At 40.0% G+C, this 22,722-nt stretch overlaps 3 protein-coding genes across 5 annotated transcripts; 1 reads left to right on the plus strand and 2 right to left on the minus strand.

Moving 5' to 3' along the window:
- The first annotated feature begins 4,353 nt into the window (after positions 1-4,353).
- On the plus strand, positions 4,354-10,062 carry LOC111236535 (glycerol-3-phosphate acyltransferase 3-like). 3 transcript variants are annotated; one of them, XM_022765295.1, is made up of 14 exons: positions 4,354-4,436; positions 4,848-5,050; positions 5,167-5,230; positions 6,517-6,668; positions 6,763-6,908; positions 7,302-7,376; positions 7,499-7,588; positions 7,680-7,773; positions 7,872-7,987; positions 8,323-8,378; positions 8,592-8,677; positions 8,780-8,908; positions 9,058-9,137; positions 9,492-10,062. In XM_022765295.1, exons 2-14 carry the CDS (start codon positions 4,907-4,909, stop codon positions 9,598-9,600), a joined length of 1,341 nt encoding a protein of 446 aa, XP_022621016.1. In that variant the 5' UTR covers positions 4,354-4,436; positions 4,848-4,906; the 3' UTR covers positions 9,601-10,062. The 3 variants fall into 3 exon arrangements, with proteins under 3 accessions (XP_022621016.1, XP_022621015.1, XP_022621017.1); XM_022765294.1 differs by having other exon boundaries at positions 4,372-4,441; XM_022765296.1 differs by having other exon boundaries at positions 4,372-4,441; positions 6,520-6,668.
- Positions 10,063-12,492: 2,430 nt separating this feature from the next.
- Positions 12,493-14,597, minus strand: myl7 (myosin light chain 7). Its single transcript, XM_022765219.1, has 7 exons — positions 14,495-14,597; positions 14,218-14,319; positions 13,586-13,661; positions 13,264-13,368; positions 13,087-13,165; positions 12,920-12,968; positions 12,493-12,816 (listed from the first exon to the last, which is right to left on the minus strand). Exons 1-7 carry the CDS (start codon positions 14,495-14,497, stop codon positions 12,712-12,714), a joined length of 519 nt encoding a protein of 172 aa, XP_022620940.1. The 5' UTR covers positions 14,498-14,597; the 3' UTR covers positions 12,493-12,711.
- A 715-nt stretch (positions 14,598-15,312) lies between these two features.
- Positions 15,313-20,068, minus strand: gck (glucokinase). Its single transcript, XM_022765174.1, has 10 exons — positions 19,937-20,068; positions 19,234-19,396; positions 18,969-19,123; positions 18,681-18,800; positions 18,468-18,563; positions 18,248-18,347; positions 17,942-18,125; positions 17,102-17,257; positions 16,556-16,789; positions 15,313-16,123 (listed from the first exon to the last, which is right to left on the minus strand). Exons 1-10 carry the CDS (start codon positions 20,018-20,020, stop codon positions 15,976-15,978), a joined length of 1,440 nt encoding a protein of 479 aa, XP_022620895.1. The 5' UTR covers positions 20,021-20,068; the 3' UTR covers positions 15,313-15,975.
- Positions 20,069-22,722: the final 2,654 nt, after the last annotated feature.

Here is a 22,722-nt window from a genome sequence, read left to right on the forward strand (position 1 = left end):
AGCTCAGTGCATGTACAGTTATGTGATTGTATATCAACTGATCTGACCAACTCCTAGACTATAGTGCTCCATGGTCTAATATAGACACATATGAGAAGATATAGACTTGCAAAAAGGAGTTAAACCACACTCTAAATTATGAGCATTAGTTATTTTGTTCATGCATTATTTGTGACATCTAGGATGATCTCTTTATTCCATGAATTAAAACCGCTCTAAGAGTCAAACAATAGAAAAACCCTGTGCAAACAAATGCATTCTTTAGTCAAGGTGAAATGACAAATATTTGCTCATTCCATATTGCTGCTGCTGCAGCTTTTGAACACTGATTTCTATACAGACATGTTCTGAGAGAGCTGATATCAGGTTGTGATCAACCAGGAATTAAATTCCAGTGTGTGGGATTTGTGAATTCAAGAAAAAGTGGACACCAAGAACACCTTCACACTTATATAAAAATATATTGGCTATACTTCCTGAAAAAAGCGCACATTCAAACACAGGATCCAGTAGCCATTCTAATGATTTATTTCCACAGTTCAGGATCAGGTCATTGGTTTACATGATGAATGGATGGATAAATAAATGGATGATTTTCTCTACATGAGATAAAATACATAAAGATAAAATGAATACAATTATATCAACTTAAAATGTCAGCACAAACAATGATAAACTAAAGTAAATTAAGTGATACACTTTAGTCACGCATCCAATATCTCTTCACTTTCTGGTATCAAACAAAGGAATGTAATTGAACATAATACAAATAAACATTCAAAACCAGGCAACAATAAAGGGCAATCAAATAACTGCTATAATTTTAACCAATTTAAAATAACAAAGTTTGAAAAGTCCATACTAGTCCAACTCACTGGTTCACAGTTGTCTTTGTTCTCCTGGTTTGGACGGAAAGCTAGTTTGTTGATAATAATAATAACAGTTAATAATAAATAAACAATAATAATCAAATTAGTCCATTTCCTTTGGCTGAGTTGTGGTGTAGCCTGATGGCAGTGGGAACAAAGGATCTCCTGAACCTCTCTGTTCTGCAGCGCACTGAGATGAGACATTTGCTGCTGTAGTCATAGAATGTAATAATACATAAGCCCATAATATTTAATTTGAAATTAATTGGTTGATTTCAGTGCTGTCCTCATATGGAAACCGAAACACTTGGGAGCCTAAAGATGATCTTTAATGGTTTTATCATATATTAATATCATTTTTAGTAATATCACCATATAACATGTTTTAGCCCTCCCATCACCATTTTAAAAATGTAACACATTTACTCAGAGACATTTTCACCGACTTACCTTGTACTTTTATCAGATAACATTTTTGCACAGTAACTGTACTTCTTCTGCAGTAGAAAATGTCTTTTCAGTAATGGTAGTTAGTGACCGTTCACGTGCTGCAGTCAGTGCAGTGTCTCATCTCCAGTCTCTGGAGTTTCTGTTACTGGTAGAGTTTAATGTCGCAATATCTAAACAGTTAGTGTTGCTGTTTTCTTCATCACGGTGACTAACTACCTGCTGTACATTTAAACTTACATTAGTTCTGCTCGAGGACTCACAGCTTTCTGCTCCTTTTAACGATTTTCACTAATTCAGCAGTTGTTTACATGCTGTTCAGATGATAGTTACTTTAGCTTAGCAGTTAGCGCTAGCTTCTCGCTCTCTCTTTTGCTCGGTGTGTCTTGGACCCACAGATGAACTTATTCATCAGAGTGTGGTGTTGTTGTAACTTCAGTGTAGAGGACTGTGATTTTTATTATAACTTCATTGATGTATGCTGGCTTACCTTCGACATGGAGCTTATGGTAACCGGGACTGCTCTAGTCTGTGACCGTCTGCCGTCTGTTCAATTCAGCATTGATAGGGTGCGCGTGACGTGTAACCAATCAGATGGCGCTGTGGGCGGGACACTGCGCCAAACTACAAACTACAAACTACAGGCCAGAGACAGGTGGCTGCATCAGAGCCAAAGTAGCGCATTCTACTTACGTACTTTTTAGTTACTTTTTAATTTTGGGATAATGGGGGACGATTTGGTGGGGCAGTCCGTGCCCGTGCCAAGACTGGAGAGCTATTGTCTAATGTTTGTGATGCACCTTGGAATATTATTCATTATGTCCAGAGAGCATTTCAATTCCCTGCTAACTATGGCATACTGTAGCTCAGGGTAAAATGCTTTTCTGGGGAGTATTCTCAGGAGGCTGCAACCCCTCATACTGAATATAGTTCAGTTGTCTAATGTTTATCCCCTGAAGCCAATTTGTGTGTGACTAAATGGATACTGAGACATGATACATTCCCTCCTGCCTTGTCTCAGTCCATGGGAGACACAGAGGAGACAAAGCAGTGAAGTCATTATGTTATCTATGTATCTATCTATCAAGAGTACAAAAGAAGTTTGTATAAATACACATTTGTGGTTATGGACCTACCACAGACTTATCTTTTGCAGTGTTTTTCAAAGACCAGCAACGACTGCTGGATAATGACACATGTTAGATGTACCCAGTGTCTCAGGAATCTGTTTTGGAGATCATTTCGGAAAATTTAGAAGCTGACTAAAAATAATTCAGCAAACCACCGGTAGCCCACAGCTCCACACAGATTATGACTCATGAGCTTTGAGTTGATCTCAGTCGACCCTGACCTCTCCCTCCCCTACAAGAGAAAGCAACAGTAACAACACTAATGGACCATACTGCGGTGTTCCCACTAAAAGGACCCAATAAAAGAGTAAGCAGTCACCTCTTTGTGTTGAGGCTGTTGAAGATAAAAAAAAACTGTTATTTGAGAATTAACAAGCCCTGCCTTACAGGAACCAACACACCCTGACATTAATGGACAAATAGTGTCTTGTTGGCAAGTGTTTTATTACACATCTGGAATGTAAAAATCGCAGGACTGGGTTATTTGATTTTTTTTTCACAATAGATGAAAATGTATCACTTTATTCCTCACAACTATCTCTCTAAATCAAAGTAATCACATATTTTAGGATGAGGGGATAGATTTTAGACATGACCTGCATCATCATACATCATATACTCATCTACGTTACTGTGGCGAGGGGCCAGTTTATCTTTTGAAAATACATGCATTGCCAAGGAGCATGATTATAGTCCAGAAAGCTGTCTGGATTAGATTCAATCCCAGAATGAATCGGCCTCTTATCATCCCCATAGACATTACCCAAACTGACCCCCTGAAGTACCCCGTTACAGTAATGTGCAACAGACTGTGAAATGTCTCAACCTGGAAAATAATCAGGACCTTTTGTTAGTCTTAGGTGGGAGAGAGAGGATTTAACACAGAGAGATTGTGGCCACATTCCTCATAAAGGCTTCCTTGTGTTGTGGTGAGTAACAGGTCTGGGAGGTTTGGGGAAATTTATTGCGGTAGTATTACTGTTTCCCAAAATGCATCAGTTTCAGGTCAGCATTTTAGCAGCTGGGTCAATGATCATTGCCCTCAAATAACAATAGAAACTAAAAGTTATTATATGACTCAAAAAATGTTAAATTAAACCAATTCAATAAAGTTAAAGCACCAGTATATGATGTTGACCAAAGATCAGTGGGTTTTTTTGTTTTTTGTTTTTTGTTTTTTTAATTTTTGGTGACAGAAATTTTTTAAATTTTTCATCCCAAAAACATCTTATCACTAGGTCCACTTTATCAGGAGCTTTCATCCATATCCTGTTGTCTTCATTGATGGATAGTTTTCACTCAAAGCAAATGCAAAACTAAGCAGACCTTGTAGTGAGACTTTTGCCATTCTGCTGTTTCCAAGGTGCAATCTCAAACTGTTTTATTTGATTGTTTTCTAGTGTTATAAACTTTATTTAATCAGGTAATCTCACTGAGATTAAGATCTCCTTTACAAGAGCGACCAAAAAGAACTGAGATAAGACACACAATAAAACACAGAAACACACAAGCACAGACAAACAGCATCAGAAACAATCACAGTGATCTCTAATGTCTGAAATTAAAGTCAAAATTCTTCCACTGAAGTGAGACTTTCAGGTTTTAATGTGCTTTGTAATTCAAGCATCATATATAGCCAGCAGGTAGCCTATGTATGTAGGCTATTGGAAGAAAGTCTTAGGGGTATCATGGGGTGTCAACAGTTACACATTTTTATTGGCTGAATAAACTCTGAGTGCTTTAGCTAAAAGTTAGTTCCCACTGTCCAGTATATGTTGTGCAAAAATAAGCCAAATATTTTCCTCACCAAACGGGACTGTTGAGTCCTGCTGGAATCCATCTGAGGTCCACGTGTCTGCGGTTCCCGCTCTGTCCACAGGAGGCGCTGCTGGACGCACCTCTGTGAACTTTGTTCCAGTAGTAAACGGGCGTGTTTTCTCTCATTTGAGTTATTCCTGAGGAAGTGAGAACATGGACTGAAGTTTGACAGGTAAGGTGAGTCGGTGTAGATTTAAAACGAAGCCGCTTGTTTTGTAGAAAACTAAAAGAAATGATACCGTTTTGAATAAACTCTTGTAGTCTTATTATTGGAAAGCTCTCTCATAGTTTGGTTATTCATGGAGTTGTTTATGTTGGCAGGAGTTAGTGTGGTTGTGATCGTCTCTGTTTCAGTGCTGTGTGTATGTGTGTGTGTGTGAGAGAGAGAAGTGTACTGTGACCTGTCGAGATTTTCCTCCTGATTAAATTAACTGCAATGTTTTATTTACTTTAGTTTGCTCCCTTTGTCATTGTGGTTGCTGTTGACCTTCAAATACTGACAGATAGTCTTACACAGGGTGGATCTGTCTTGTTTGTGTTGACAATAGTGAAAACATATGACACCTTTTTTCACTACATACAGGACTACACTACAGCTGAGCCACAGGGCTGCACTCATATACCTCAGGGAATTAGGCGGAGATGGAGGATTTCTGGTCAGGGGCCCTCTGGGCTCTGAAGATTTGGCTTTGCCTCATTGTCTGCCTCATCATGATCCCAGCCATGTTTGGCTTCTCACTGGGCATCTCTGAGACCTACATGACCATCCTGGTCAAAACTTTAGAGGTACTGTCAGTCACATTCTTCCCACAGATGTCCCCTTGAAACAAATATTCAGATTCTCATCCATTGCTCCACATAAGACATGGCCATGAATGTCTCCTGTCTGTCCTCCTCTACAGTGGGCCACTCTGAAGATACAGAAGGCAAACGCAGATGACATACTGAAAGCTTCTGCATCTAACGGTGAGTAGAAAACTACTAGATAGAAAGATAGATAGATAGAATGATAGATAGATAGATCTAAACCAAATACAAAAGTGCTCATCTAGAGAAGATATTGTCATATCCTTTATTGTGAAAGACGGGGGTTTAGTGGCATATGAGTTGAGCTGCAATACTGGATTTCATAACATACTTTATTACACATCTGGATGAGCGTGTTGCAATTAAATCACGTGGTTTTTAAAAGAGTCATTGTTTTACATGTTGAGTGCAGAAAGTTTTTCTGGATAAAGAAAATGCAAACATGATAATAGCACCGAGACCTCACAGAGAAGGTTTGATTTTCAGCTAAAGGATTTCTTCTTGTGCGTGCAGCAGTCTCTGTCTGGCACCAGGACTCAGTTGACTTGATAACTTTTTATGAGCAACAAGGTGAAGCTGCTTTGCAAACGCTGGCTATCTTACAAGACGCAATTACACAACGTTTTATCAGTCGCTAAGCTGCACAGGGTGATATCTCCTCCTGTAGCACATCAAGATGTTAGTCATGCCAGCAAAGTGTGGCCTCTGCAAAGTTCAAAGTATGTCAGTGTTACATTTTTAAATGTGGAGGACGAACACAAGTAGTGAAAGTGCTTCATAACAGAGATAAGGAGGACTGCGTGCAGAAAATCTGATTGAATATTGAATGCAGAGTTTGGCATTCTAGGTTTTGGACTTTGCCCACTGAGTTATCAGATAATATAAGCTGAGGCCAACTCTTAACTGTTCTCAGACCTGTTGGGTGGATAGGCGTTGCAGCCTTCGTTACTTAAGACCGCTCTCTGAACAGCTCAGTTCTCAGTTAAGATGAGTCATTGTTACAGTTTGTCAGTTCTTGGAAAAGTTCTGCTGAGAACTATCCATGAAATATTTAATCTGGTCTCTGATCAGTGCCAGTATGTCCTGCTGAGATTCACAGTTGAACCTGCTTGTTATACCAAATATATATATATATATATATATATATATATATATAATGCTTGTTATACAAAATATATAAATATATATATATATATTTATATATTTGGTATAACAAGCATTATATATTTTGATTATATATTTACAGTACATTATATGCCTGTATATATATGTGTATATATACACTATGACACTTGCATTCCTGAACAAACTTTGCTTTTTCCTCTGGTGACTCAAACCGTTTTGGTTTCTAGCAAGATTGTCTTGCAGATAGTGATTCTTATCAGATGACAGATTGACTGAGTTTGAATCTGTTACTGTGCGTGTGTGTGTGTGTGTGTGTGTAGCAGGTCTCATCGAGAGGGAAGATGGCTCTATGGAGAAAGAGTTAGAGGAACTTAGACGCAGTCGCCCCAAGCCACCAGTGGGTGGTGATTTTACACTTAGTGACTGTTTTTATTTCACCCGGAAAGGAATCGAGAGCATCGTGGAGGATGAGGTAAGTCTTTATTTTATCAGCAAGACACAATTTGTTACGTTAGTGGAAATAAGTGATTTTGTTGAGTGATCTGGTTTCATTTGTTTAAATGCAGGTGACCCAGAGGTTCTCATCAGAGGAGCTGGTGTCCTGGAACTTACTCACTCGCACCAACAACGATTTCCAGTACATCAGTCTGAGGCTGACACTGGTTTACGGCCTCGGCATCTTTGTGAGATACTGCATCCTCGCGCCGCTCAGGTACACCAGCTGACTGCAACATTAAGCTGTTAGTCAGCTCTAGTCACACAAAGGCAGCACTGAAATAAGAGAAACAGAAATAATGTCAGAGGCTGAGCTCTAGTACTCTTTGTCTTGGTGAAAAATAATGTCATGTTTGCGCTGAGATTGAAGCACATTCAAAAATGCGAGGTGTAGTAGAGGAAGAAGTTACCGTCACTGAAAAACTGCATGTTTGCCTCTGCCCAGTGGGTTTACTGTAATATCTGCCATCAAACCATGCATCTAGTATTTCTTGAATTCAGTCAAGTTAAGGTTAAAAAAGCCTGTCTGACCATTCAGTCTTTTATTATGTGTGTGAGTTTTTATTGTTTCTGTTTGTAAACTGAAAACTGAAGGTGTTCCTCTCTCCAGGATATTACTGGCCTGCATTGGTTTGAGCTGGCTGGTAATAGGAACATCTACAGTTGGATTACTTCCAAATTCAAAGTAACCACAATATATAACTACTCCAAAAATAATAATTTTGTGCACCTTACATTTTGCTTTAAAACACTTTCTCGCTGGCTCCCCCCTCAGTTGTGCTTGTTTTTGCTTTTCCCAATTTTAAGGATTAAGTCTTGGCTGAGTGAATGGGTCCATGTCATGTGCTACAGAATCTGTGCTCGAGGACTCTCTGCCACTATCTGCTATCACAACAGGTGAACCTGCTCACCGAGTATCTTTCTAACCAAAATCAGGAATATCTTCATCTCCTGATTCTGACTGTGTGTCTTCTCCTCACAACTGCAGGGAAAATAAACCCAAAAAAGGAGGACTCTGTGTCGCTAATCACACCTCTCCTATCGACATTGTGATTCTCTGCAACGACGGGTGTTATGCTATGGTATGGTATTTTTACTGTGACATTTAAATACTTATAGTAGGTCATTTAACATGCTGAATCATGATGTGCTGCCATAATTATTCAAATGTGTTTCTCAGGTGGGTCAGGTCCATGGAGGGCTGATGGGAGTTGTTCAGAGAGCCATGGTGAGGTCCTGTCCTCATGTCTGGTTTGAGAGAGCAGAGATGAAAGATCGCCACCTAGTGACCAAAAGGTGGGTATTGCACTTCTTACTGTAACTTCAGCACATCTTTTCAGGCTTGTCATTGCATGTCTTTCCTGCCTGCGTTTTCTCTGCGGGCACTAAGAGAGGTTTGGCATTTTCCTGGCAAGAAAAATCCTCTAGAGTTTCTGTAGCTCCAAACAAGAACAGATATGTTTTGGAAAAGTTTCTTCTGAACTGAACACAGTTTGGATCCCAGTATCTCATAATCTCATCTTTTCCCAGACGCTCGTTCCAGATGTTTGATGTGTTGTCCCAAATGTGAAAAAAAAAAACTCTTCAAAGGTGCAGGAAATGTTTCCATTACCTCTTTGTGTTGCTTCCAGGTTGAAGGATCATGTGAATGACAAGACAAAGCTTCCCATATTAATATTTCCAGAGGGTAAGTGTGACCAGAGTTACTTTATCCACATCAGTCTGATGTTTGTCTTTGTATCATCAAAGATAAGACTCAGCCAGTGTTGTTATTTTAGCTCTGTGCCTGGTGGCAGTCTGACCACTGAGCGCTGACGAATGAGCAGCTACTTCATGTGGGTTTGGACAGAGCTCACACAGCTCAGTCTCCTTTTAATGTGCTGATGTCTGGTTTCTGCAGGAACCTGTGTCAACAACACATCCGTCATGATGTTTAAAAAGGGAAGTTTTGAAATTGGAGCAACTATATATCCAGTAGCCATTAAGGTACAGTCAGCCCCATTTCTCATTCAGAGTTTTTTCCCCAACCTTCTGACTCATATATTACTGTTCCTCACTGCACCTATTTGCATTTTTGAATTTTTTTAGTATGACCCAAAGTTTGGAGATGCTTTCTGGAACAGTTCCAAGTACAGCATGGTTAATTACCTGCTGAGGATGATGACCAGCTGGGCCCTTGTCTGTAATGTCTGGTACCTACCAGCCATGCACCAGCAGGTGTGTACGACATGTGCTGAAGCACGTGAGCACACGCATGCATAAGCCCACGTGTACAGCCCACAGGTGCCACCCCTCCACGTATGTTCACACAGAGACACATGTCTGACTGAGTTTGTTGTTTATTCAAAAAAAAAAAAAAATGGCAGGAGGGGGAAGACGCTGTCCAGTTTGCCAACAGAGTGAAGTCAGCCATCGCTCACCAGGGAGGGCTGGTAGATCTGCAGTGGTAAGACTTCAACTCTTTGCTCAAAGATGTGATTTTTTTTTTTTTTTTGTCTGGTGAATTTTTCTTCCTTGAAATGGATAAAACAGGCTGAGAAACTGACCCACTGCCCTTTAACACGAGTAATTGTAATAAGAGCTTGTGAGAGAAAACCATTTATCAACTAAGATTTTGAGTTTCCAACAGAGTGATATTTTTCAAATATCAAATCAAATATCAGACATTAAAAATCATCAAAAAATAGTCCCTTTTTTCATGAAAGTGAAGTATTAACAGTGATCATACAGTCTACTGCATGTGTTCGATTGATCGGCACCGCTCTCAGTTTGTCCGGTCTCCACCTGGCTGCCTCTGCAGGGACGGAGGCCTGAAGAGAGCAAAGGTGAAGGAGACGTTTAAAGAGCAGCAGCAGAAGATGTACAGCAGCATGGTGGTGGGAGACGACAGCAGCAGCAACAGTGACTGAGACCCACCAACAGGTGTGACGGACAAACCCCCTGCCCTGTTCGTGGAGGATTCACACTGGAAGCAAGCCTCTCTCCTCTAACATGCTCTCATTAGCTGGACCTGATATGAAATACAGCACTGACAAGTGGACTTCAATGAACACTGTGAAAAACTTTGGTACAGCTAAAAGGAGGAGAGTCTTAGTGATTACAAGAAAATCCAAGTGCAATATCGACCTTTATGAGGAAAAGACTGACTGTAAAAAGGGAAAGCTCTTTGTTTTTATTGCTGCTTTAAGATATCTACTGTTAGGATTGAGTATTAATGCTGAGAAAATGCCCTGAATGAAATGTGTGACTGCAGACAAGCTACTGGGTAGACAAACTGGATTCATGAATGTCTCTATTCTCACAGTCAGCTGCCTCATTCATGGGCTGCTCATTGTTTTTAAAAAAAAATAAATTTTAGTTTATGAATTGAATACCCAAAGTGTGATTATTATCAAGAGCAAAAAGAACCTGGAAATCTTTGTAGTTGCACTGTTTTATAACATAACATGATTATTTAGTAAAACCGATACAAAAATACTGATAATTATGATTTAGCCATTTGAATATGGGCTTTATATAATGAGATATTTCAGTTAAAAGACAACCTGTTCAAACTGTCTTCCCACTTTGTGTTAAATACTGATATATTTATAGCTTAGTTTTATGTTCTTCAAAAAGGAAACTGCTTTCACACTGCTTTTGGTAACCTTTGACCCCTCACCCCTTTCTTCACAGATGTGCAAAGGTAAAGCATGAGACACAAGAAGCACAAGGGTTTGATGGTTTGGCACTTAAATAACACATGATGATGTTACGTGTGAGAGCCCAGTTCATTAAATGTCCGCATGAGTTGCGACGTCATTAAAGGAGAACACACAGCCGAGACTTTTTGGATCCCTCTTCACTGGTTGGTTTTCCTGAAGCGTCATCCTCAATGCCTCCATTTTTCGGTGGATCCTCCTCTTTGGCCACTTAAAACAAATGACATAAGAATTTGTTTAAAGTTCACTTACTTTAACTGTGTGAATGTCGACACAATCCTGACATTTCTTTTATTTTGAATGGTCGGCGGTCTCACCATCATTCTTAGGATTATCCCTCGGATCTGTGTTGTCCTGCCTGTTCTGTGTAAAAAAAACAAAACAAACATCCCTTAATCACAGGAATGACAGCCACCGCACCACACTGTGAACGGCAGCTTTTAAAGCATGAGCCTCGACTTGACAGTACTCACCCGCGATATGTTTCTTTGGTTTTTCTTGCTCTGTTGGAGTTCCTGGTATCTATAAATATCATCAACAGTGAAAAGACGTTTACATGTGATCGCCAAGAAACTCAGCTGAGTGCTATTTATTTACAGCAACATGCTTTCCTTAAAATGTGACTTCCTGCCTCCTCCTTTTATTAACCCAGCCGGGAGAAACAAATGGTATGGTGAAATATTTATGAGCCAGATTAGTGCCTCACATCTGCGTCTCCCCTCTGCACAGTTCAGATGACAAACAGGTTGCTGCTGATTCACTCAGGCAGTGTTTAAATGAAGCTGCTTTTATCTCTTAGCAATAAAACCCAATAAAGCTGCTCTGTAACAAATCTTCTGTGGTTTTACCTCAATGAATACAACGGCCTCCACATTCAAAGCAGCCCAAACTATATGTTTTGTTTCTTGTAAGCTATAATTTTGAATTTAGCCAACTAGGTGTGTTAGTTTTCATCATTTATGTGTAGCCAATTTAGCTACTGGAAATTGTCTCCAGGATAATATCAGCCTGCAGTGGCGTCAGCTGGTTGGTTATAGTAACAACATCAGTCTCATCAGGCAAAATGAACAGATAATATAACCACTCCACATGAAAACACACATTTCTGTGTCAAACATTGTGAATCAATGATCGTTCACAAAGTACGTGTGCAGTGATCTACCCACCGTTGCAGATAGGAGTCACCACTCCTGTTGGCAGGTCTGGGTTTCCGCCTCACTACAGCTGGTGTCCATGTCGTGCTTGGGTCTAGTTTTACTTCCACCCTGCCTGCAACTCCAGGTGGAACAGGCATCTCTGCCAGCAGAACTACAGATTTCAGAGATCAAGAATAAACTCACGGTCATTTGGATGCAACTCTGCTGTTGGAGCAAATTTGCTGAGAGAGGAGCCTTGCCTTTACAGAAGTTCACACACTCCTTGTCTTCTTGTTGTTCACCGGCTGTTTGCTGGCTGAGCAGGAAAATGTGGCTGTGGAGTTTATGGGGATGTTTGTTGTTATATCCATGGCAACAGTGTCCCAAAAGAATGGAACAGCAGTGAGGCCAGTGAGGTGAATGTGATGGATCCCCTGACATCTACTTACTTTACTTTAATTACTTATAATTTAAGCATTTAAATCTTGCAGTGTTATATTGCAAAATAATTAACACTAATAAGTAGACAACCTGTCCGAACAGTCCCACTTTGAATTAAACACTGATCCACCGACATCTTCTTTACGTAACTTTACTTTATTTTACTTTACTGTAAAACATTTAGAAATAGTCCAATATGATTTTACAAGCAACGTGTGGAAAATCTTGTATCATAAAGTTTTTTACTGACCAGTACAAACAGCCTTTGAACATACATTTTTATGTTTACCCATACATTATCTCTCGATATACAGAAGAAGTGTCGTATGTGGATATGCACATAGAATAGGACTAAAAACTCTGAACATCACCCACTGAAAAGGTCAGTAAATAAATATCTGCTAAAATCCTGTCCTTGATTATGTAATAATAATGATAATAATAAGTTTAACTCAACTCAGGAAATATGTAACTTGAGTTAGAATCATGTTGGTTAACAGGATGAGCATTTGAAATTATCGTAGAAGCTTTTGAGGAACCAACACTTTATTCTCATAAACAAATCAGCCAGTTTTTAACACAAGCAGAACTGTAGCATTTATAACCATTGAACAGTTGAGTTTGAATGAATCAAGAAATTCCAACATTATTCCATCAAACATTCGTAAATTTGAATGACAACCATCATCATCATCGGGCTGCCTGGTGACCTGTATGACCTGACCACAGATAATGGCCCTTGTTAGGATTCTTCCTTCTCATCTCCATGTGTGATGATGTAGCAGAGCGACTTGTAGTCGATGTTACCAGTTGGGTCGATGGGAGCGAGAGCAAAGGCCTGATCCACCTACAGGTTTATGAAGTGACAATTTACCTGGTGAAAATGACTATTTTATGGGATATTTTGAAAGTCTCTCATTAATAGAAAAATAGAAATAGAAAACACAAACCTCCTCTGCTGAGAATTTATCAGCTTGGTTCATCAGTAACCTCCTAAACCTGCATATACAAAACAGAAGAATGTGTAAAAGGAGGGATAAATAAGATACTCTAATGTTACAGCTAATATGGAAAATATAATGATAATGTGAAAGCTCCTTAATAAAATTGATCTTACTCATCCTTATTGACAAAGCCCGTCCCATTGGGATCAAAAAGCTTAAAGGCAGCAAGTATGGTGTCTTCAGGATCGGTACCTGGAGGAAAACAAAATATCATCCAGTATCATTTGAAAGCCTGTCCTGAAAATAAATAAATAAAAAAATGTATTTGAACATCTATGAAAAGTTCTCACCATTGAGTTTCTCCCCAAAAAGAGTCAGGAACACGGTGAAGTTGATGGGGCCCTTCCCCTCATTCAACATCTCATCCAACTCCTCGTCTTTGACATTCAGCTTCCCTGGTACGCACACACACAGACACACACACACACACACACACACACACACACACACACACACACACATGCACACACAATCAGTTTTAAAAAAGTATACAGTATCAAATGCAATGCAAAAAGCAGGTTACATCAGCACAACCTTTTTTATTTTTTAGGTATACATATATTAATAGATCAAAAAGATAAAAAGATAAAGAGTTAAAGGTAAAGAAAATACCCAGCTGTCCATACGTCTCCCTCAAGTCTTGTTTTTTGATAACTCCATCTCTGTCTTGGTCAATGCAGCCAAAAGCCTGTAGCACAAATACGAGTTTTAACCAGTGCCGGTATAGGCTAATTATCATTGACTAAAATGATAGTGAGTTCACAGTTATTATTTCTTCCTCAACCAGGTGTAATAATGTTGGTTGAATTGTATTCAATGCTTTTCTTTCTTGCTCTTCACAAGGTGCATCAGAACTTTATTATTCATTATTGCTAGAAATTAAAGTAAGAAATTCTTGCATTGATCTTTTATAAGACCTGCTGCACAAAGAGCTGCTCAGTACAAGAATAGCCAGAGCTTATCATGGTTATCATGAATATTGTCAAATTTAGTTCTTGGTTGAAATGAACATAATGTAGGTTGTGCAAAAAGGAATAACTGCTGAAGCAAGCTCTAAAATGAATAAACATTTTTCATGAAATAAGCTGGCATGCAATGGGGATATAAGTTTCATTCGCGCAGTGAATTTATAAGGCCACTCCAATCATTCCATCAGAGACTAAAGAAGGTAAATTGCTAAAATATTCTCAAAAATCACAGGTTCCTACACACATTTCCTTGAAGAAGAGTTTTTAGTACTGTACCTCCTTGAACTCCTGTATCTGGGACTGCTCGAACATGGAGAAGACATTGGAGCAAGACTTCTGTCCTCCCCTCTGTCTCTTATTGGAGGCCTTCTTACTTGCCTGACAAGATGAACACAAACTCACTTAGTTTACGTGCTGATATTTTTTGCTCATGATTAACTACACAATAACCTAATCACAACACAATAATAAGATTACTGAATTATCTGATCGGTTTTCTTTAAATAATGACTGACTGAAAATATCAAAATCCTGAAGGAGCTGACTGACTTACCATGTCTGAACGATTGTTATGTGGACTCCCAGCTGAGGTGTGATGCTGGGGTGGGTTTTATGTATGGCCCATCTTATCTTCTACCATCCTATAATAGCCTGGGGTGGCCAGCACAGTCCCTTACATGGCCACGGCTGCTCTCTGTGTGTCGCTAAAGGGACCTGATAAGAGGTGAAGCAGCCAGGATTCCTCTGGGCTGGATATGAGGAGATATGAGATATGAGGAACAGAAAGGGAGAGAGGAGACAGGGGAAAGTGACCTCTGACGTTTGTAAGTCACTCAACCAAATGAAGTTACTCTTCAGTGGTCAAATAAAGTCTTTTATTGAGACTTGAGAAACAGCACTGTGTGATGCAGCGCAGCAAACCTTAAGCCTTAATACAATAATTTCCTTCAGCAAATGAGACATATTAAGCTCAGGGGTCTCCCATGCACTGAGAGACATGTGTGGACTCCTTCTGATGAGTTTCTATCCTCTCTCTTTTTAAATTAAAATTAAAATGTTGTAAATTAATGAAACCATCTTAATCTTTTTGTTTGTAATCTTAACGTTTTAGATCCATTTCACAGTGTGTTCTTGTAATGAAAGCACAAAATCTACCATATTAATTGCTGCATGTAAAGGAAAGATGTTACATTCACAGCTTATATTCGTAGCTTATATTTCATTAACAGGACTATGACACCACTGGCTTCAGTTTTGTCATTGTTGGTTGTTAGTGCTGTTTCCATGTGTTTTAATGACTTTGGCTTTTAATGACTTTGACATTCAATCTCTGTCAAAACTGACAATCAAAACCCACAATAACATAAATTTACAGCTGTTTAGTTTGTTATTTTATTTACAGGTAAGCTTATTCACACCCAAAGCACATTTCATCATACACATACACCTGCTAACACACACTGAGTTGTAAACATAAAATTTAAATATACGATACCAAAGAAATAGGTCAAACAGGAATTACTACACAACAAAACAATGGATTTGATGTAGTCATAATGTAGTTTACAATAGCATTTACAAAAAGAATCCTAGTGTTGCACATCAACCAGTTTGCTCTGGTATTATAATACACTATCATTAATAATACATCAGCCATTTTTGAAATGGACCAGTCCATACCCAAACACTATCAACAGGCAGTGATGCACAAGGAGCATGTATTTTTAAATGAGCGTTCATGCCACCTAATGATTTGGGTACAACAGTAAACCAATGCTTAAAGTTCAGAAACAAAGTAATTGCTACAAGTTGGTCCAGTACTAGCAAATACAGTCTATAATACAAATTGTTTGCTGTTTCTTGTCCGTACATCCGCCAGCTATGAGTCTCCACTTTACTGACACACGTCCCTCAGAGCCTGAAAACGGCCTGAGCTGCAGGTCCGCGGACGACATGTTATCAGTGTTCTCAGATCAGAGTTCAGGCTTACTTCACCACTGTCCTGCAGGTAGACTGCTCAGTGCACGGCTTCCTTTATTGTGTCAGCATGCTTGCAGCCATCTTACAGGCCACCGCTGAGATAAGAGCCGCTCCACGACCGCTCCCTTCCTCCGACTGGATGAAGGTGATCTCACAGTGAGGCGTCAGGTCCCGGACGATTTTGTGGAACCTGTCGCGGAAACTGAGATGGAGGAACAACATCTTCAGTGTTCGGAATCAGTCAAATCTTCATCTGTGCATTGTGCAGTCATTCCATTGTCTAATTTCTTTGCTCCGGTAAAGTGGATTGTGCGACTTTCATATGATGCCAACAAGTGGTCACTCTATCTAACTGTTGAATATTGGTGCAGTGCTGCTGCTTAATTCTTATTTGGTTCATTTACTGTTATTGATACTTCAGATAACTGACTTTTTTTTAGTTTGCTTGTTTGTTAACCACTGGAAATAATCTTTGTGAAGCCATGCTGTCTTCATCTGGCCAGTTAGCCATGAGGAATAAGAGAACATTGTGCATTAGGGCGGGCTTATGCATATTTTTTTTTGCTTAGTGCTTTATATTTTCTATTCATGAAACTAAGATATTCAAAAGTCTAAAACACAAGGCATTCCTCACCATGGGTGCAGCTTGTAGACAGATCCGTCCACGCCCACTGTGATCTTCAGGGCTTCCTGGCTGCGTCGCTCCCGCATTAGGTTGATCACACCAGCGAGCCCCGCGCCGCACATGTGAGCGGAGCGAGTGGAAACACTCTCACAGACCAGACGCACAATGTCACAGTCCAGCTCTGACGGCAGAACACCCAGTGAGGACAGGATATTGTAGATTTGTTTTCTGTCCCCAGTGTCACTGCAAAACATGGCAAAAGGCAAAATGAACATACAACTATTTATATTTATTATATTTTCCTTTTGTACTCAATATTCAAAGATTAAATAAAGCATCTTCAAAATACTGCAGATAACTACCGTGAGTGAAGCAAATCAAAGTGCTCAAAGAGTTCCCTCTGAACTCATGCAGGTGCAATTATTGTCTACATGGAAGTAGTACAAGTTTTTATCATATTGTATCTTTTTTTAATTTTTTTTTTATAGGCAGCATTTATTTTGAAAAATGTAGCTGCCTATAGCTGGTACCAGGTGAGAATTCATCGACGCTCACCTCTCCACCTGTGAGACGTAACGCGTCTCAAAGCTGCCACGTGTCTTCAGCAGCTCTGAGGCTTCACCGTTAAACAGCAGGTCTTCATTCACCAGCTTCATCAGAACAAGCCTGACCAGCTCACCCATATACTTCCCACTGATCACCTTCTCATATCTACAGGAGGCAAGAGCCAGAGAGACAGGTCACTGTAAAAACAGAGAAATATTGATAGAGAGGGTTGGGGTGGGGGGGGGATTAGCACAAGAGAGGATGTTGAAATGGGGGACGAAACAGGAAGGATACGTGCGTCATGCAACACATGAGCAAACAACTTTCTCTCTCTAGACAAGGGGAGAGGATGAGGGCGGCAACGTCAGTGCTTTAAGAGGCTGAATGAGGCTGGGCTCAGCAGTTGTCTGTGTGAAGGGGCTTCCAGTGCAAAAGGCAAACAGCCATTAGGCCGACAGGCGCTATGAAAAGCAGCGGAGAGAGATCATTAATCTGACACCCCGCACCTACTGACTGACCGCTGATGTATGAGGGCTCTGGCCATTTACAAACAACCTCACAAAAAACTGCTGGTAGCCTAGCAACTATGCAGAGACCTCAGGTGAGAGTCAGGTGAGTATTGCCGCAGAAGGACGATTAATTGAGCAAAAGAGTAGGAGAGTGAGGGAGGGAGTGGCACCTTTTAAATTACAGTTCATGCCAAACCACTTTAAGCTTGATGACTAACTCTTCTCAAGTGTGCATGTGCATGTGCATACAGCAGATGAAGTTGGAAGATGAACAAAGTTGTGTGAAATGCTTGTTGAGAATTTGAACGCGTGTTTGAACTGCATGCACTCTTTTACTCACAGCTGTTGTCCGGGGTTAACCGAAGTCTCATCCACCACTCTGTCGTACTCCAGTCTGAACTCCTCCAGCTCCCCGTTGTCTCCGAATGCCCCCCACTCTGTGTTTACACACATCCGGCCCTCCTCCCCTTCTACCAACTCTACAGTCCTCATCTCCTCCATGTAGCACGCATTACAACCAGTACCTGGAGGAAGAAAAAAGCAGAGATACAGACCTTAGACCTGCAGTGTCGAGGTGAGAGCACACGTACGCATGTTTGATGTCATTAGTGCGTATGAGCATGTGTGAGTGTGCACAACGTCTTACCGACAATCATCCCAACTTCACAGCTGCGATCCTCGTAATAGCAGGAAATCATGGTGGCTACTGTGTCATTCACCATGGCAACTACATCCATCTCAAATTCCTGCATGAGATCAACCACATCACAATGGAATTACAGTCATCTCTACATAAACAGGTGTTAAACATCCGTCTGGATTTGTTCATTGTTACAAATGATTAATTGTAATAGAACATAACTCACCCCTCGTCTCTTAATGGCGTCTCTGAGTAAACCCACAACGTTGTTCCCTTCTGCCCCAGAAGCCTTGAAGCCTTTGGTCCAGTTGAGCAGGATGCCCTGTGGAAAGACAAGGACAAAGGTCAATGTGTCTGGCAAATAAAGTGAATCAAAGACAGTCTTTGCTGTTGGGGGAAAAGGTGATGGAGGTCATCGTTTGAAAGTATAACTTCCAACCTTGTCAATGTCCTCATGTCGTACTGGAAAGGAGAAGGTAAAACCCAGAGGAAGCTTCTTGTGCTTGATGTGGTGTTTGTCCAAGAAGTCCGACATACACTCTGCTATGTAGTCAAACAGCTGCAGGGTGAGAAAGAGAGAGGGTATAAGATTATTTCAGAGCCTATTTCATTCTGAGAGGTTTAAAGTCAACACTGCTTTTACAAACGACCAGACCCTATATCAAGTGGATGACTACAAATAACTGGCACTGAAAAATCAAAACGTGTTGACACTAGAATTACTGACCATTTCAGCAGTCCCTGTCATGGCATCTTCAGGAATGGAGTACATTTGGTTCTTTGTCTCCACCTTCCAGCTCCTCTCCTCATTTTCACCCACTATGACCAGCATCACACGGAAGTTTGTCCCCCCCAGGTCCAGAGCCAGGAAATCGCCTACCTCTGTCAAAACACACATTGCATCTGAATGCACGTTCCAGCTTTTGCCTGAGCTAGTAATGAGGATTAGATTAGATATTGGTCACATCTGCATGAGTTTATTTGAAGAATACCTGATCCCTCAGGGGTGGAGCAGACGTAAGTTGGAAGCATTTTAACACTGGCCTCCTCGTGCGTATCTAAATGCAGTCCTCTGTCCATTTCACGCTGCATCCTCTTCATGACTTCTTTTAGTTCTTCCTTATTCAGTCTGAACTCTGACAGGATCTGCTCTACCTGCAACGAGAGGACAGTAGAGCAGGTCAGGAGCCGCACAAGCAACCATATCATCTTTCTTTAGTTTCACATCGTGTGCACCGGACAAAATGTTGGCAAACCGTGTTGTGAAACAGAGCTTTCACTTATTTTCAAATGGTGGTGCGGTGAAAACCAAACACGGTAACAGCAAAAAAAGGAATCAGAGCAGACACAAGTTAGATGCTACCAAATGAACAAGAGAAAAAAAATACTAATTTACAATAGAAAGCATTGCAATAAAGTGGAGAAGACTCTAACTTCTGCTACAGAGTTCACATGCGATCATATTTTCAATATAGTACAGAACAAAATATCTGAATATTTAATACAATCAAGCTCCTCACTGAGAGTTTCTTCTCAAACAACATGGAGAAGTATGTGTTTAAAGGCTGGTGTTAATTCACAGAAAAGTCGCATGGGGTAAAAACACAAATCCATAGGAATACAACTAATACTATAAGTAATACTAATAGTTAAGTTTACATTTCGTCACTGGAGACAAAAAAAAGCAAATCTTACCATGAGGATTTTCTCAACCACAGAGCTGTAGCTACAGGGCATCTTCTCTTTCTGGTTAGAGAGCTGAGAGCTGACACACGGCATCTTCACGGCTTTAGCTAAATGAGCTTCTGCGTGTGTTTCTAGGTGTGTGGTGAGTGTGTGTCCACCCTGTGTGTGTGCAGAGTCAGTGAAGTGTGAGCGCCTCTGAATGAGAACTTCAGCTGTTTTTATGCTCAGGTGAAGTGGGCTGGATGCATCAGACGTAAATGCCCACCCCCTCACGACATCACCCCATCTGGCAACGTAGGTTCACACACACACACAGAGGTACACACACGCACACACACACATACGCAGAAGAACGGCCTCTGCAGAAGGTTTAAAGAAAAAAAAGAAAAGAAAAAAAAAGCCAAAAATCTGTGTGACCTAATTTCTAGAATGAAGCTTTGTAAAGAGGTCAGTTTTATTACAAGGAGGTCAATTAAAGCATGTCATTAACTGACAGAGGATTTGGATGGATGTGTATAATATATATATTCATACATCTAATCTACAACTTGTTTGTACAAGAGCTTTATCATGACTCAATATACAAAATTATTTGAATCCTCTGTTGAAATAAATATCTCAAATGAACCATAGAATCCCAATAAACTACATTCTGAAATATTGGTTTTATGAATGATGAGATTTGGAATGGGTTTACAAATATTGATCATTAAACCTATCATAAAACATTCTACTGTAATGTGTTTTAAGGAAGCTGTTTGTCTGTAATTCAGTTTAGCTGCTGTTAAACACACTTGAAAAGAGACTTTTCTTCAATTGAGATTTTCCTTATTAGGTTACATAAAAAACAACAAAAAAAATCTTATAATAATCACTGTGAATTTTCAGTGTTGAGAACTGAAGACCCATCTCTGTTAAGTTATATGAACTATCTCAGATGTCCTTTTAAACTGCCATTAAAGACTTCAGATTTGGTTTGGTGAATTATTCTTTGCCTTCATGTTGTGAGGTGTGACCTGTGACGTAAAGCCCAACTGACTGAGATTTTACAGCCCACCAACAGGACAAATTAAATAAATCTGAACCTGAACCTTGTGATTTGAACTCATCATGTTTTATTTAGAAGAGCAACATGCCATGCCATTGGATTGCTCGACCTCAGAGGCCCCAGAGTGTTGCACATATATTTGTAAATTTAGAAACATGTCTAATATTAGTAACAGTGAGGGATGAATGACCTCTAAAACTAACAATAGTATACCAGAGGTGAAGGCCTCCTGTGCTTATCAGCTCTTGTAGTTTACCTGACCAGAGGTGAGAGCTTTTTTTAGCTCTCACCTCTGGCTGTGAGGTAACTGTGACCCTCTCACCCAGTGCCCTGACTGGAGGATTTCTAAGTGAACCCAAATAGTGACACTGACCCACAGACACACACATTTATGAGATAAAGATACATACTGTGTATAATATATACCGCTATACTAAAATTCTTTTTGAAAAGATCAAGTTGGTGCTTCATTGAATCTATATAATACTTATACTGCATAAAATATTTAAACAGAAGATCTGAAGATATGTTTGGTATTGATTCACCATTAAAACCCATAAACATTCTAGATGTCTTGTCCATCATCTTATACTCATTTCCACAAAGTTTAGTTTGGCATAGAGTATTTGGTATGTTTAAAAAACCTTTGGACCTGTGCTAGATATAAAATAAAGTTCTGTGTCTGACCAATATGTGATTGTAACGATGTACCCACCTGTTGATCAGTTGGGTTGAAAAGATGAGCTAAAAAGGAGAGGGTAATCACAGGTAATTTTGCACACAAATCGGAAGTTTTATATATGTGTATTTCATCTGTGTTGGGGAAGATGTACAGCCTGAATTTTACTGGGCTGCTGCGACCATGACCAGTGACAGTCAGTGTACACGTGCAGCCTATTGTTTCTGGGTCTAACACAGGTGAGAATACGTGGGGAAAACAGGATTAAAATATTGTACTAAGAAATGTTTAATAAAGACAAACTCTTAGTAGTCTAAAGGCTATTTTGACCATTGGTTTGATCACGCCGGCCTGTTAAACATCACAATCATGGTGCAAAACACACACACACACACGCACACACGCACCCACGCACACACACACACACACACACACACACAAAAGACTGACTCAGTTTGCGTTGTGTCCATTTATGGATAAGAGTTGAATGTGTGCCAAGTGCTTGTCAATAGCTGATTATCTGGTTAATTTAACCTACTGGCTTGTTTGCACAGAGTCCTGCCTGATGGATTTCCATTCAGCCAGCTGTCTCTCAACGCAAATGACCGAGCCAACATGTTACTCGATTACAGGAAAAGGAAATGTAAAGATCTGAAAGCTTATGGTATATTACCTCATACTGTACATCAAGGAATTTGTGTCACAGCTCTTCGCTGCTCCACATGAGTTGATTCATTAATAAGGTTAGCCTGATGAAGTGGAAAGCTTTCACCTCAGTAACCTGCTGGAACATTTGCTGCAGCCAGTTAAAGCAATGATGAAAGAGATATGTTCTGTTTTTACTCTGTTAAAGTGTCAACCTACGTTACCTACCTTACTGACTGACTTCCATTTATAGTGTCAGCACATCTTTTAAAGCGCCCTTGAACTATATGAATTGAGGTCCATGCTGCAGCCATGGGCCCAGAGGTCTTACCGTACCTACACACTCAATGACTTGTATATTTGCTTACTTATATGTATGATTAGTTACAGTTTTACTCACTTCTTTAATTACTTAATTGTAGT

The sequence above is a fragment of the Seriola dumerili genome, unplaced genomic scaffold (genome assembly GCF_002260705.1).
Source record: "Seriola dumerili isolate Sdu_G_001 unplaced genomic scaffold, Sdu_1.0 BDQW01000668.1, whole genome shotgun sequence".
NCBI lineage: Eukaryota > Metazoa > Chordata > Actinopteri > Carangiformes > Carangidae > Seriola > Seriola dumerili.

Coding starts and splice junctions, on each gene's coding strand:
- gck (XM_022765174.1), bottom strand. CDS start 20,020: ATGCCGTGTGTCAGCTCTCAGCTCTCTAACCAGAAAGAGAAGATGCCC. Junction 18,348..18,467: donor ACGCCATTAAGAGACGAGGG/GTGAGTTATGTT, acceptor GATCTCATGCAG/GAATTTGAGATGGATGTAGT. Junction 16,790..17,101: donor TACGTCTCACAGGTGGAGAG/GTGAGCGTCGAT, acceptor CATGTTTTGCAG/TGACACTGGGGACAGAAAAC.
- LOC111236535 (XM_022765295.1), top strand. CDS start 4,907: ATGGAGGATTTCTGGTCAGGGGCCCTCTGGGCTCTGAAGATTTGGCTT. Junction 6,909..7,301: donor TGCATCCTCGCGCCGCTCAG/GTACACCAGCTG, acceptor TCCTCTCTCCAG/GATATTACTGGCCTGCATTG. Junction 9,138..9,491: donor GGGCTGGTAGATCTGCAGTG/GTAAGACTTCAA, acceptor CTGCCTCTGCAG/GGACGGAGGCCTGAAGAGAG.
- myl7 (XM_022765219.1), bottom strand. Junction 12,969..13,086: donor GGCTTTGTCAATAAGGATGA/GTAAGATCAATT, acceptor TTGTATATGCAG/GTTTAGGAGGTTACTGATGA. Junction 12,817..12,919: donor ATAAATTCTCAGCAGAGGAG/GTTTGTGTTTTC, acceptor ATAAACCTGTAG/GTGGATCAGGCCTTTGCTCT.